General features: G+C 28.1%; 1 protein-coding gene across 1 annotated transcript; it reads right to left on the bottom strand.

The window, feature by feature from the left end:
- Nucleotides 1–2,798: 2,798 nt before the first annotated feature.
- Nucleotides 2,799–5,855, bottom strand: LOC120077150 (plant intracellular Ras-group-related LRR protein 5-like). Its single transcript, XM_039031053.1, has 3 exons — nucleotides 5,207–5,855; nucleotides 3,226–4,142; nucleotides 2,799–3,119 (listed from the first exon to the last, which is right to left on the bottom strand). Exons 1-3 carry the CDS (start codon nucleotides 5,739–5,741, stop codon nucleotides 2,964–2,966), a joined length of 1,608 nt encoding a protein of 535 aa, XP_038886981.1. The 5' UTR covers nucleotides 5,742–5,855; the 3' UTR covers nucleotides 2,799–2,963.
- Between the last annotated feature and the right edge of the window lie 6,861 nt (nucleotides 5,856–12,716).

Here is a 12,716-nt window from a genome sequence, read left to right as displayed (position 1 = left end):
GAACAATTTTTTTTTTTTTTTTTATATATACACACATGTTTCAAACATTTTAAGTTTAATTCACATTTATATATTTCTTTTTAAGTACAAGAAGTCATTTTTACGTGTTTCTATATGAAAAATTGAAAACATAAAAAATATGAAAGAAAAATATATCAAATTAATTTGATAACAATATGTACAAAATAATGAAAAAATATTTAGATACAATTGAATTTGTAATAAACATTTAAATCAATTAAAAGTTAGTTAGATAAAATCAAATTTGATAATAAAAGATAAATTCAAATATAAATTGGTGAGAAAAATCAGGAAATTTTTGTTTATTGTAATTAATTTGATAAGTAGTTAGATAAAATATAATTTGATAATAAAATATAATTCAAAGGAGAAAAATCAGGAAGAAAGATAGTTTATTTACAATTACACTGTATTCATAATTCTTTTTTTCATTTAAGCTTCAGCAATTACACTGTAACTCCATCAACCACAAAACCAACGAAAGAAGCCTAACTCGTTGTATAGGTATACCAAAAGCAACAAGATTGCAAAAGTGAATACTTATTTGTTTGTCAGAAAGATAAATTAATGGTATAATAATATAATAAGATAATAATAAATAAAAGATGGTTAAAAAAAATATAAAAAAATGATTAAATTTAAATGAAATATCCAGTTTGTTAGATGATAATATGTTTAAAATATTAAGTAAAATCTTAATCAGGATAAAAAAAAATTAATCTGAATTCAAAATGATAAAAATAAATAAAATAATGTAAAATCTAAGGATATATTATAAATTAAAATCAAAATGGAGATAAACAAATTAAAGATGGATTAATTCTGAATATTTTTGAAAAGTTGTTAAATCAAATCAAAATAGATATGAAATCGTCAATTCAAATTTTAAAATGGGAGAAAAATCTAGCACCTTTATCTCTTGAACCAGTTAGATTTTACACTTTATTTCTATTGAGAATTAATACACGGTCTCAAATAGACGATTCCATTTACACTGTATTTCTATTGAAAAATTTATACACGATAATTATACAATACTAAAAAAACTATTAGTCGACCATACCAGGGGTAATTTGGAGATTAAAAAACTATATGTCATGTGCATAGCACACTTTTGCAAAAGCTCTTATTATTTCTGTTTTTCGACAAAATCAAAAGGCACCCTTCAATTTTACTATTTCCTCCAATCTTCCAATAAAAAATGAAGTCGTTAAAAGTAACTTAGTAAGTTTAACCCAATTGTAATTTATATGTAGTCCTCATTAATGTTAGAAGTTCAAATTTCTATATCTTTCATATATTAAAAAAGAAACAATGGAAGGATTAACTTTACAACAACCAATTGGTTCAATATTCTAAAATAAAAAACCGAAAACAGTATATATAAATATATATCAAAAAGTTTAAATTATGAGTTTAGTTCCTATATATTTTGAAGTTCGTATCTAATACATTTCTAAGCCTAAAAATGTTTATATAGTCTCTGAACTATGTACTTTGTATTTAATAGGTCTACTAAATTTTAAAAAAAGTTTTCTAGAAATATAGTCTAAATAAATAGATATAATTACAAAATTGTCTAAACTTTCTAAATTTTACATGAATAGTCTAATGAGATGTTATTTTATACAAAAGTTTGACCTAACTTACCTTTTCAGCCCTCCTTGTCATTTAGATTTTTTTTTTAAAAAAAATATGATGATGATTATGATATTAATACCAAAAGAAGCATGTAAGGAAAGTTTCACACGATTATGAACTTTTCAAAATAATTTTATTTTCAAAACCTACGTAAATAAAGAAAGTTTCTCCAAAATTTTTTGTAACACTCATAAATGAAAACAAGAATTGGCAAGAAGTTTCGAAGGAAAAAACAAGGTATATTTGATATATACAACACTATATGTTTGAATTTTCTAGAAATAAATTAGGGTATATATGATAAGTGCATGACAAGAGAATTTGTACAATATATCGTCTTATATACCAAATAATATAAACGATGCATATTTAGATTTTCTAGTATATTTCTAAACACGCCAAAAAAGTAAACCGTGATATATGCACATTTTTCAGTACATTACCATTATACTCAGAAAACACTTGAGCTCTTAATGGAGAGATGATCAATTTTCAACTAGGAATATCAAAGAAAATAAACAAAATCTCCTAAAATGAAGAAAACGTTAATTTGAAATATCTTAAATATCAACTAAAATTAATGAATAACAATAACGAAGTCAAAATATAAAAATTATGTTAATAAGGAAAGAATTATTAAATATTTAAAAAATTTATTGACGAGAAATATATAATTAATGATATTTCAAAAAATAAAATTCCTTACATGATCAATAGGAAATTTGGAAACTATAAATATTTTTTATTTTAAAATAATACAAAATTAAAAGATAAAAGAGAATTTTCAAAAGGTTAAAAATAGTTTTAAAAATTAATCGATTTATTAGATGTTAAATTGAATAGGTTTAGTATAACCATACATTTTCAATTTTGTGTCTTATAAGTTTAAAAAAAATTTAAATGTAGAAATATCAAAGACTTGTTAAACATAAAATTAATAGATGTTTTAAAGTTTAGAGACCAAATGGACATAAATTTGAAGGACTAAAATTGTAATTTAATCTCAAAAAATAGTTGACCAATTAGTTTTAGATAGATTTTGTTAAATTCATTTTATTCGTTCGATTAAAGCCATTAGTGGTTAGTTCAATTAGACGTTTGGTTCGGTTGGGTTCGATAATGAATGTCACCAACCATTTGTCCAGAACTCTTAATCTTTCTTCTATAAAAGCATAACACTTTACACACAAAAACAAGACTCCTTTACAAGTTTGAGAGAAATAAAAAAGAGAGAAATTTCTGCGATCTAACCATCCTATTCACACAGAGAGAGCCTTATTTTTCAAAGAAAAGTCAACAAACTAAAGCTGCAATTCAGTAGATAACCTATCTTTAGGTGTATTTCTTCTTTTTGAGCAACATATTGAGCAAAACCATAACCAAAACCCTCTCTCTTGTGTTGGTTGAGATTTTGTGTCTCTTTTTTCAACTGCATCAGCCATGTACTTCACAATAGCCTGGTAAATAAAGTAAAAGATATGAATGTTGGATGAGTTAAAACTTAGAAAACTTTTTTTTAGCAAAGACAAATCCCATTGAACAATTGATAAGTGTTTGCTTTACCTGAGCACCCAATTCAACAACTTCTCTTGGTGGTTCTTCCAATGGAGTTTCATCTGTTTGGAGAACTCTCAATTTTGATAAAAACCTGAATGATTCTGGCAAGAATCGTATCTGGTTCGCACTTATGTCCAGCTCCTCAAGCATCTCCAGATTCCCGATCGATCTTGGTAAGGCTGTCAGGTCGGCAAAGTTCTTTCCAACGTTCAACTTCCGGAGGTTCACAGCGAAACAGAAATTTTCGGGGATTGTTTCCAATTCGTTGAAGCTAACATCTAGTTCCTTCAACTTGGGGAGATTTCCCATTGTTGTGGGTAGTCCTCTGATTCTATTGTAATGCAGGGTGAGAATCTCCAAGCATTCAAGCTTTCCGATTGCCTCGGGAAGTGCTTTGATCTCGTTAAAGTCCAGTCGTAGCTCCACAAGCGATGAACAGGAGCCGATTGTGTAAGGTAACTCCTCGAGCTCATTGGTTTCCACGTTTAACCTCTTTAAACTAGTCAACTTCCCAATGATTTCTGGTAAATGAGTGAAAAGGTTCGAACTCAAGTCGAGATAAATAAGATTTTTCAGGTTCCCAAAAGAAGCTGGTAGCGATTTTAGCCTGTTTGCATGCAGGTCGACATATGTGAGATTGATGAGCTCCCCAAATGTGTCAGGAAGGTTTATTAATTGGTTTGAGTGAATGTCGAACTTTTTCAACGATTGAAGGCCACTGATTCCAGGTGGGAGAGCCATGATTTTGTTTTCTGATAGGTCTAATTCAACAAGATCAGATAACTTCCCAATTGAAATCGGAAGCAATTCCGTCTTATCCATCAACTTTCCTTTCAAATTCAGAACAGTTGAACCACTTTTAAAAATGTTTTCAATAAGAGCAGCAACTTTCATTAAACTCAATTTTCCAGTTTCTCCTTCACCTTCAACAAAGATAACAATACAAACTTAATAAGACAATGAAAATAGATGGATAAAGAATGAAGTTATTGACTTTTGGAATCCATGGTAAACAAATTCTATCCAAAAGAAAATTCTAATTGACTAAACCAACCATCCAAATCAAGGATGGTTTGATGTCATATCCGAGTCGAGATACTGTTATACGAGTTGAACACTGATCCCAAATTCACGCAAAGTCGTGGTTGGTCCCAAGCAATGAATCATCAAAATATTTCAAATTCAGACCTACACATCCATTGATGTGACTTACATATAATCACATAATATCCTTCGATATTTGAAATAAAGTTCTCTATGCAACTAGTATCTTCGATGGATAAAATTATGTCAACACTATCTTTATGAATGTTTGAATTTTATTCTTGTTCATTACACTCTTCTATTCTATCAAATCTTATTAATATGTTGAAATATGGAATACCTTGAATCTGTTATCTGGCACTTTTAACAACCGAGCATGAGCATGGTCAAAGTTCAAGGGTGACGCACCCTAGTGGGGGTTGGGGGACACCACCCCCAAAACCTTGGTTAAATTCGTATTTATGTTATTTATGTTATTTACGATTTTGATCCTGAGGTTTAGATAAGTGTGTTATACAAACTCTTTAACTCAATTGGCGCCTCTCCATCTGCATTTTGATTTTTTTTCTCTAATAATAAATTTTAATCTCCTACCCATAAACATAGCAACCAGTGAACCACATAAATCTCTATATCGATTATCTACTAATTATGTTTTTTTTATTTATCTTTGATTGTCAAATTTCATAACACAATCAATTGAAAAACTACCGATCAAATTTTCTTATCCATCCAGGTTGACTGAACTTCAACAGCAACCTATGAATCAAAACTCAGAGCTAAGCTTCCCAATCACAAAGGAAACAGTGTAATCTCACACCTTCATGAATCAAAACTAATTAATTACAGATAGCTTCAAATAACAGAAAGTATAACACAAGCTTCAAATAACAGAAAGTATAACACATAGGAAAAAACAACAGCCAGAGAATTTGAAATCTACCTGAAGAAGCTAATGGAGGAATGAACGAAGAACTCTTAACCAAACCCTTATTCCCATTGTTCTCAAGTTCTTCATTTTCCTTCTTCTTCTCCAAAATTGGGTCAGAAATTACAGTTTCTTTTGAAATTTTCTCAACTGGGTCACTCAAATTCAGAGGCCTTTGGCCCTTAAAATCGCCAGAAACCAAATCAGAAGCTCTCCGAATGAGTTCATCGAAGGATCTAAGCATCTTATCAAGCTCAATCAAACGAATAGCCTCTCGCCTCTGTTCATGGCTCTCGAACAACACCATCGTCTTCCTCATCTGCTGCAAAATGAAGAACAGCTCTTCGGGTACATTGTCAGGGACTTCTTGCTTTGAAAGTTCCTCCAATTTGAAATCTTCGTCGTTCTGGACTGTATTGAGAATCGCTACGGCTGCTTCCACCTCTTCAATGGAGGGTCTGGCCGGAAGTGATCGGAAAATTGTTGTGAGTTCGTTGACAGTGTCTATTAAGGAAGATGGAAGTGGGTCTTGCTTGAAGGTCGCATCCATGGCGATTGGGGTTTCCAATTTGGAATTTGAAGAAGAAGATGAAGATTGTTCTTCAGGTCTTTCTTAATCTCCCTGTGGGCTCTCTGTGACTCATTTCTTAATATTCAAATTCATCCTTCTAATTTATATATAGTCAGAAATATATATATATATTGGTAGTTTCTATAATTTTGTCTTAATTATGATTGGAAAAAATGGAAACTTTTTTAATCATATTTATATCTTCTTTTTCCAAAATTGACTTTTTTTTTCAATTAATTTTCTATTTAAATAATCTTCAAATCATATTTATGATCTTTAACCATTGTGGTTACTTGATAAAAAAATGCTAAGCTACTAATAGTTTTTCTTTTTCTTTTCTTTTGTTTCTTTGCTTTAGTCAATGCTCTATTAATAGTATTAAGAATGAGGTAAATCATGATATGTTTTTATAAAAGAAAAATTCTAACTCTTCTCAAATACTCTAGTGATATATAAGTAATTGTTTTAAATGATAAAATTGTTAAAAATAAATTTTATAGTCTATTAGTGATAGATAATGATAAACTCTGATACTAACACTTCAGATTGATACTGACATTGATGAATCTATCAATATCTATTGCTGACACTGATAGATATTTACAGTGCTTATCGCAGTCTATCACGAATAGATATTGACATTTTGCTATATTTATAAATTAATTGACTTGCTTTCCTATATTTGAAAACAATCCTAATATAAATATTTATAATCATTTAATTTTAATCACGTTTGTCAAAGTGAGTTTAGTTCAATAATAATAATTAATATTTATTTCCTTCTTTGAGATCTCTAGAAGAGATGTAGTTTGAAAACAAAATTTTCAATTAGAGTTTTAAGTTTAAAAACAAATTCATATGTTTATTGTTATAGTCTAGATAAGGTATAAAACTTTAGGTTCGTTATAAGTTTAATTCAAGATAAATTATTATTATTATTATTATTATTATTATTATTTACAGTTGTGGGGTGGAGATCAAACCTCTAACCTTGATATTAATAATATAGATTTAATATCATTTGAATTAGGCTTATTTTGACATTTATATTTAAATTTTAAATTGATATAAATTATATATATGTAATTATTTTAATAAATTTACGTTATTAAGTAATGTTTAACACAGATTGAAATTTATACCCACAACCAAAAATGAGAAGTTTAAATTTTAATTCTCACAAAATATTGAATTAAAAAATGATTTTAGTATAGTTAACTTTATCTTATTGTAAAGTTTTTCAACAGCTTTAACCAAATGAAGAAAGAAAACATTTAACCTTAATGAATAATCATATTGAATCTTTTGAAAGTAAATTCATATAACATGCTCAAAATATTTGTGTTGATCATGTCACCAAAAAATTATTGTACCTAGTGAATCAATGTGAAAAGTAACAATTAAATCAAAGATACCAAAATAAGATAATAATTAAAGAAACCCTGCCTATTTTGGTAAAGATATCACATTTATCTAGAATGAAATAGTGATTGAATGCTTGAAAAGGACTTAAGTTTTCAAAATAAACAATAAAATTTTAATATAACCTATAGGAAATAAATAAGATATATGAAAGAAATTTTAAATTTAAATCAAGGTTAATAACAATATGCAAAAATATCTAACAAACTTAAAATTTTGGTCTAAAAACGATTTGGTCCTATACTTTTAGTTTTGGTTTATTTAAGTTATTGTACTTTTAATTTGATCCATTTTGGTTCTAGTACTTTTAAAAAACAACCATTTTCTTCAATTCATTTTGATTTTTATTTCATTTTTACGAGATCAAAATAATTACTTTTTAAAATTAGTCGATTACAAAAAGTACTAGTTTGAAAGGCTCGTTGGAATTGATCAGCTATGGGATTTACATTATACGCAACAAAAGCACCTGAAGTACTAAACAGAATAAGCGGCCAGTTATTAATGGAATTCCTTGTCGGCTCTCTTTGATGCTAGCAACCGCGTTTGACCCTTTTCAGCGCTTCTTTCAATTTCCTTACATTCTAGCTGAAAGAGAGACTTGACCTTTACTTAGAGAGGGGCTGCGGTACCACGCTCTTCCGTGCACCAATTGGTCATGAACATCGTAAGGTGCTGCTCTTCGCAAATCCCAGCATACCCCTGGTTGGGATGGGTAGGCCCACCACTTCACTTTCACAAAGTGAACCAAAATTGAAAGTATATAAACCAAAATAAGCATTTTGAAAATATAAATATCAAAATTGAAAGTATAGAGATTCAAATGAATATTTTGAAAGTACATTGACGAACCAAAATAAAAAAGAACAATACTTAAATGCATCTTATGCTAAGATAAATCACATCTCTCTCTTCCCTTGCACATGTCAAAAATATTTTTTTAATAATTTTTTTAAAAAAATGAATTGCTATGACAATTTTTAATTGGGTGTAGGTTGTAGAATAGATGGATGTAACCCAAATTACACCTAAACTTTTTCAATAAAAAATATATGTATTAAAGTAGTATTTAAACCTAAAATTTTAATTTTTAGGATGAATAAAGTGGCAGAAATGTATGAAAATTGGATTTCTCCTTATATATTTATTAAGTTAATGATTTATTTTATTTTTCAATTGGGAAAAAATGATGAAATTATTAACCATTAATATTGTAAAATGCAAAATTATTGAAAGAGGTTAATCATAGAAGGATGAAATATAAACTTTTTGGTTACTCTAAAATTATTCCAAAAGGTTAACCATTATACTAAAAACTTGATGAGGGAAAATGCTCCTTAGATCCACAAAAAAAAAAAAAAAAAAAAAGGGAAAAAAAAAAGATATATGATAATTCAACATTATGGTTTTTTTAATAAAATATTCTCCATCTTGTGAACCAAAATTTTTTTCAAATAAAATAAAATCTTTTGATGAAAAGTTATTTATTTCAATAATCTACTAAAAAATTGAAATAACTTAAAATTAAGTTCAAATTAGTATGAAAATTTGAATAGAATTGCATATAACATTATAAAAATCTTGGCATTGTGAGGTCAAATCAGCCAACAAAAAAAAAAAAAAAAAACATAGTAGATTTTCACACTTCACTCGTGATGGAAAAATTATAAAATATTTATTTTAAATTTATAGTAGTTTTATAATGTTTTTTTTTGTCGTGTTTTCAAATAAAGAAAAATGAGTCAATTTATTTATAAATATAGTAAAATATCATTGTCCGCGATAGACTTCACATCTAGTGATAGAAGTCTATCGCGTTCTATCGTAAGTCTATTACGGTCTATCACGGATGAACAATAACATTTTGTTATACTTGAAAATAAGGGTTTATCATTTAAAACAATTATTCATATCTTTTTTAGTATAATCATATTATATTGGTATAAAAATTTAAACCTTCAACGTTAAGAGTACAAAAATATGTTAAGCAGTTATGAGCTACACGCTTATTTTGGAATGAAATTATTATAATTAAACTATATTATAATACCCTAATAGGTTAGGACATGAAAAATATGAAAATAAACTTTGAATTATAGAGATTTCTATTTTTAAAATTAAAAAAAGTCTTAAATTTTGATTCATACCCTGAAGTTAATGAAATTACTCCAAATAAATCATATGACATGACTTTACTAGTACTTGGGTTTATTTACAATAATACTACAACTTTTAAACAATGAATTAGATTTAAAGTGTGATCATATTATATTGATAAGTGCATTTTTTTTTGTTTAAGTTTAATTAGCTCAAATATTTATCAATTTGTTTAACCTGTACACAATTTAAGTGGTTAGATATGATTGGTTAAAGTTCACATTCCTCTTGTTTCTGGTATATTTTTTTAAAATAAGTAAATTTAAATACTATTTTGGTTTTTATACTTTTAAGTATTATTTTATTTTGATATTTATATTTATGGTTAATTTTTTTTTTCCAATTACCTTTTTCTTCATAAATTGTGAAAATAAATTTACTTAGTAAATTATTATTATTGAACCATTTTCGATACCAATTAATTTTGAAAGATTAAATTTAAGAATTATGGAAAATACATAAACTACAATTAGATAATTGAAAGTACATAAGCTCAAATGAAATGAAATTCAAAGTACTAACCAATATTATTCTAACCTAAAAGACATAAATAAAAAAATATATTAATAATTTCTACAGGAAAACTTAGTTATAAATTAAGGTCATGTTTATACTAGGTAAAACGTAATCCATCAATGATAATTTGAAAAGTAGGCCCCATTTGATTATCTTTGTTGCCGTTTACCCATGTTTCATAATGTTAATGAATTGTGGGACCTGCCTTCAAATCTGTAATCAGATTATACAATTTGATTGAGGAAGGGAAAATGCTTAATCTATTGTGCTTGAAATTTACGTGGGACTCACTACCTTTATTGTTATCGTTATAGATACAATTACTGTAGCAATATGAGAGTTATGAGGCTGTCACATTTACCTTTACCTTTACCATTACTATTACCGTTAGGATTGAATAGTAACGGTAAAGATCACGATAATCGTAAATATGACAAACTCATAATTCTAAGTTAACATAATCAAAAGTAATCCAATTACATTTGCGATTCAGACTCATTACAATTGATCCATCAATAGAATTCTATTACGGTTACACTAATTTTCATTACGGATTGATAAATTTGCCTAAGGTTTAATATTTATTTTGAACCCAAATATATATATATATATATATATATAACTATATATGTTATAATATAATTTGAACGCATATAATTCGTTAGTTTGAAAATATGCATGAGGCCAAAATAATGATTTGAATCATGTTCTTAAAAAGAATAATAAAGAATTTGTTCGTATAATATTTGAATATTTTGTACCAAATAATAATAATTTCACCGTCTTAGTCTTTGTATATTAAATGAAAGTTTATTCCCAAAAGAAAAGAAAAATGGGTTTGAAATTAAAATAAAGGCAGATGGGTTTATGTGGTTAAGTAATGAATATTTAATCTTTATCACAACCTGCTCATGACCCCTCAACTACCCTAAAAGCCTTAAAGTGTTGGTCATTTTTTTCCATCCATTATTTTCAAACCCTAAACCTCCAAAAGTCTTTAGTACAAAAATATAACATCATGAAAATATCAATTTTAAAAGATATCTAGAATTGAAAATATGATTAAACCTAAAAAATAGGTTTACAATATCAAAGGTTACGCTAAATTAGATATATCTCATCGATAATTGAAATGTACTCTTTTCGATCATTGAGATTGGTAGCTCAAATCTTCATACCTCCATTTGTTATGTTAAAATAATGTTGATGTTAATAGAAATATCAATAAAATGTCAATTGTTGATAAATATTTTTGAAAATGTTACAATTCATTTATTAATATAAAATTTTTACATCCTTTAATGAGTCATCATACTTATTATTTGTATATTAAATTAAAAGTTTAGCTCATAAATTTTGAGGTTTGAGATTTTTTTTAACCCTTTGTCTTTCAACTTTTAGAGATGAATCGTTTTTTTGGTTGGACAAGTTCCCAGAACGGATTTTTCCTATATTGCAAGAGGATATTCCTATTGGCTAGTTCTTCTCAGTATACTTTATTATTTAAAAAAAAAAATGTGTGAAGGTTGTTGGAAATGACTTTGGACTAAGGCCCATAACAAAAAGCGAAAGTTAATTTTGAGAGAAATGAAGGGGTTTCAAACTGTCTATGAGGGCAATTTTTTTATCTGTATGAAATAAAGGCATGCAAGAAAACTTTTAAATTGTTGTTGTGGTAGAAGTAGAAACTTCTCCACCGTGTCGCCATTACCGCCCCATTCGGGTGGGTTTGAGAAACCGTGCAAAAAAAGAACTAACTTTTTACTAGCTTTTCATTTAAAATTTTATCGTTATATTAAAATGTTTCTATTAAATTCATATCCATACTTTTTTTTTATCTGATTTAATTTTTAACTTAGCCGTTTTCATCTTATCCGATTTTCTGCTTGTTTTTCTTCTTCATCTTCATATTTAGAAGGTTTTTTTCTAGATCTGATATATTTTTCCAGCTTTTCTTCTTTTTTTCTTTGGTATATTGTTCTGGGCAACTTTTTCCTTCCATTTCATTCTTTTCTTCGACGAGTGCACATAATGGCATTGGAGGTTGTATAAACATTGAAGAGCAACCGACAATCGCGATTTAGTACTGAAGTTGCGCCGATTTTTTCTATCAAGGTAGTGGATCTTCCACAGTAAAACAATGAAATTACAATGTGAAAGAAATTTTTTTCCAAATGTCGATTAAATCTGAAAAGGTCCTCCCCGATCTATCCAAACTGAAGGCGATCAAAGGAACAAATTACCACCATTGGTCCCAAAAGTTTCTAATTTTCTTTGAGTTGTTGGAGGTCGATCACATCCTCACCATATAATGTTCTGTCAAGATGGTGTCTACTGCTAGTGATCCATAATCATCCAAAGATGTTGCTGTTGATTCTGTCTAGTCAAGCGACCATCTGATATTGATTCCAAAAAGTTTGAGAAAGATAACAAGACGGTTCATGACCATCTGCTCAACCATATGACAAATTTGCTATTCGATCTGTTTGTGGTTCAAAAGTCTGCAAAGGTAATATGGAACACTTTGGAGTCTAAATATGGAGGATTGTTAGAAAATGTTTACAATTCTAGATGATGGACGACAAATCAATTATGGATCAAGTTCATAAGTACGAGAATCTGGTGATGAGTGTGTTGACCGAGGTATAAAGATGTGCAAAATTCCCCAAGCGATTGTGCTGTTTGAGAAATTTCCTCCCTCATGGAGCAACTATTGTAATCACCTGAAATACAAAAAGAATGATTTAGCTCTATAAGAATTGATCAGTCATAGATGCACAGAAGAAGCCAGTCGGCAGAAAGATAAGATGATTTCCCAAACGTTAAATTAAGTTAAAGTTGACTTGATTGAATCTTCTA

The sequence above is a fragment of the Benincasa hispida genome, chromosome 5 (genome assembly GCF_009727055.1).
Source record: "Benincasa hispida cultivar B227 chromosome 5, ASM972705v1, whole genome shotgun sequence".
NCBI lineage: Eukaryota > Viridiplantae > Streptophyta > Magnoliopsida > Cucurbitales > Cucurbitaceae > Benincasa > Benincasa hispida.
This window is presented reverse-complemented; position numbering and strand designations above follow the sequence as displayed.

Coding starts and splice junctions, on each gene's coding strand:
- LOC120077150 (XM_039031053.1), bottom strand. CDS start 5,741: ATGGATGCGACCTTCAAGCAAGACCCACTTCCATCTTCCTTAATAGAC. Junction 4,143..5,206: donor TCCTCCATTAGCTTCTTCAG/GTAGATTTCAAA, acceptor TCTTTGTTGAAG/GTGAAGGAGAAACTGGAAAA. Junction 3,120..3,225: donor TTGTTGAATTGGGTGCTCAG/GTAAAGCAAACA, acceptor TTTATTTACCAG/GCTATTGTGAAGTACATGGC.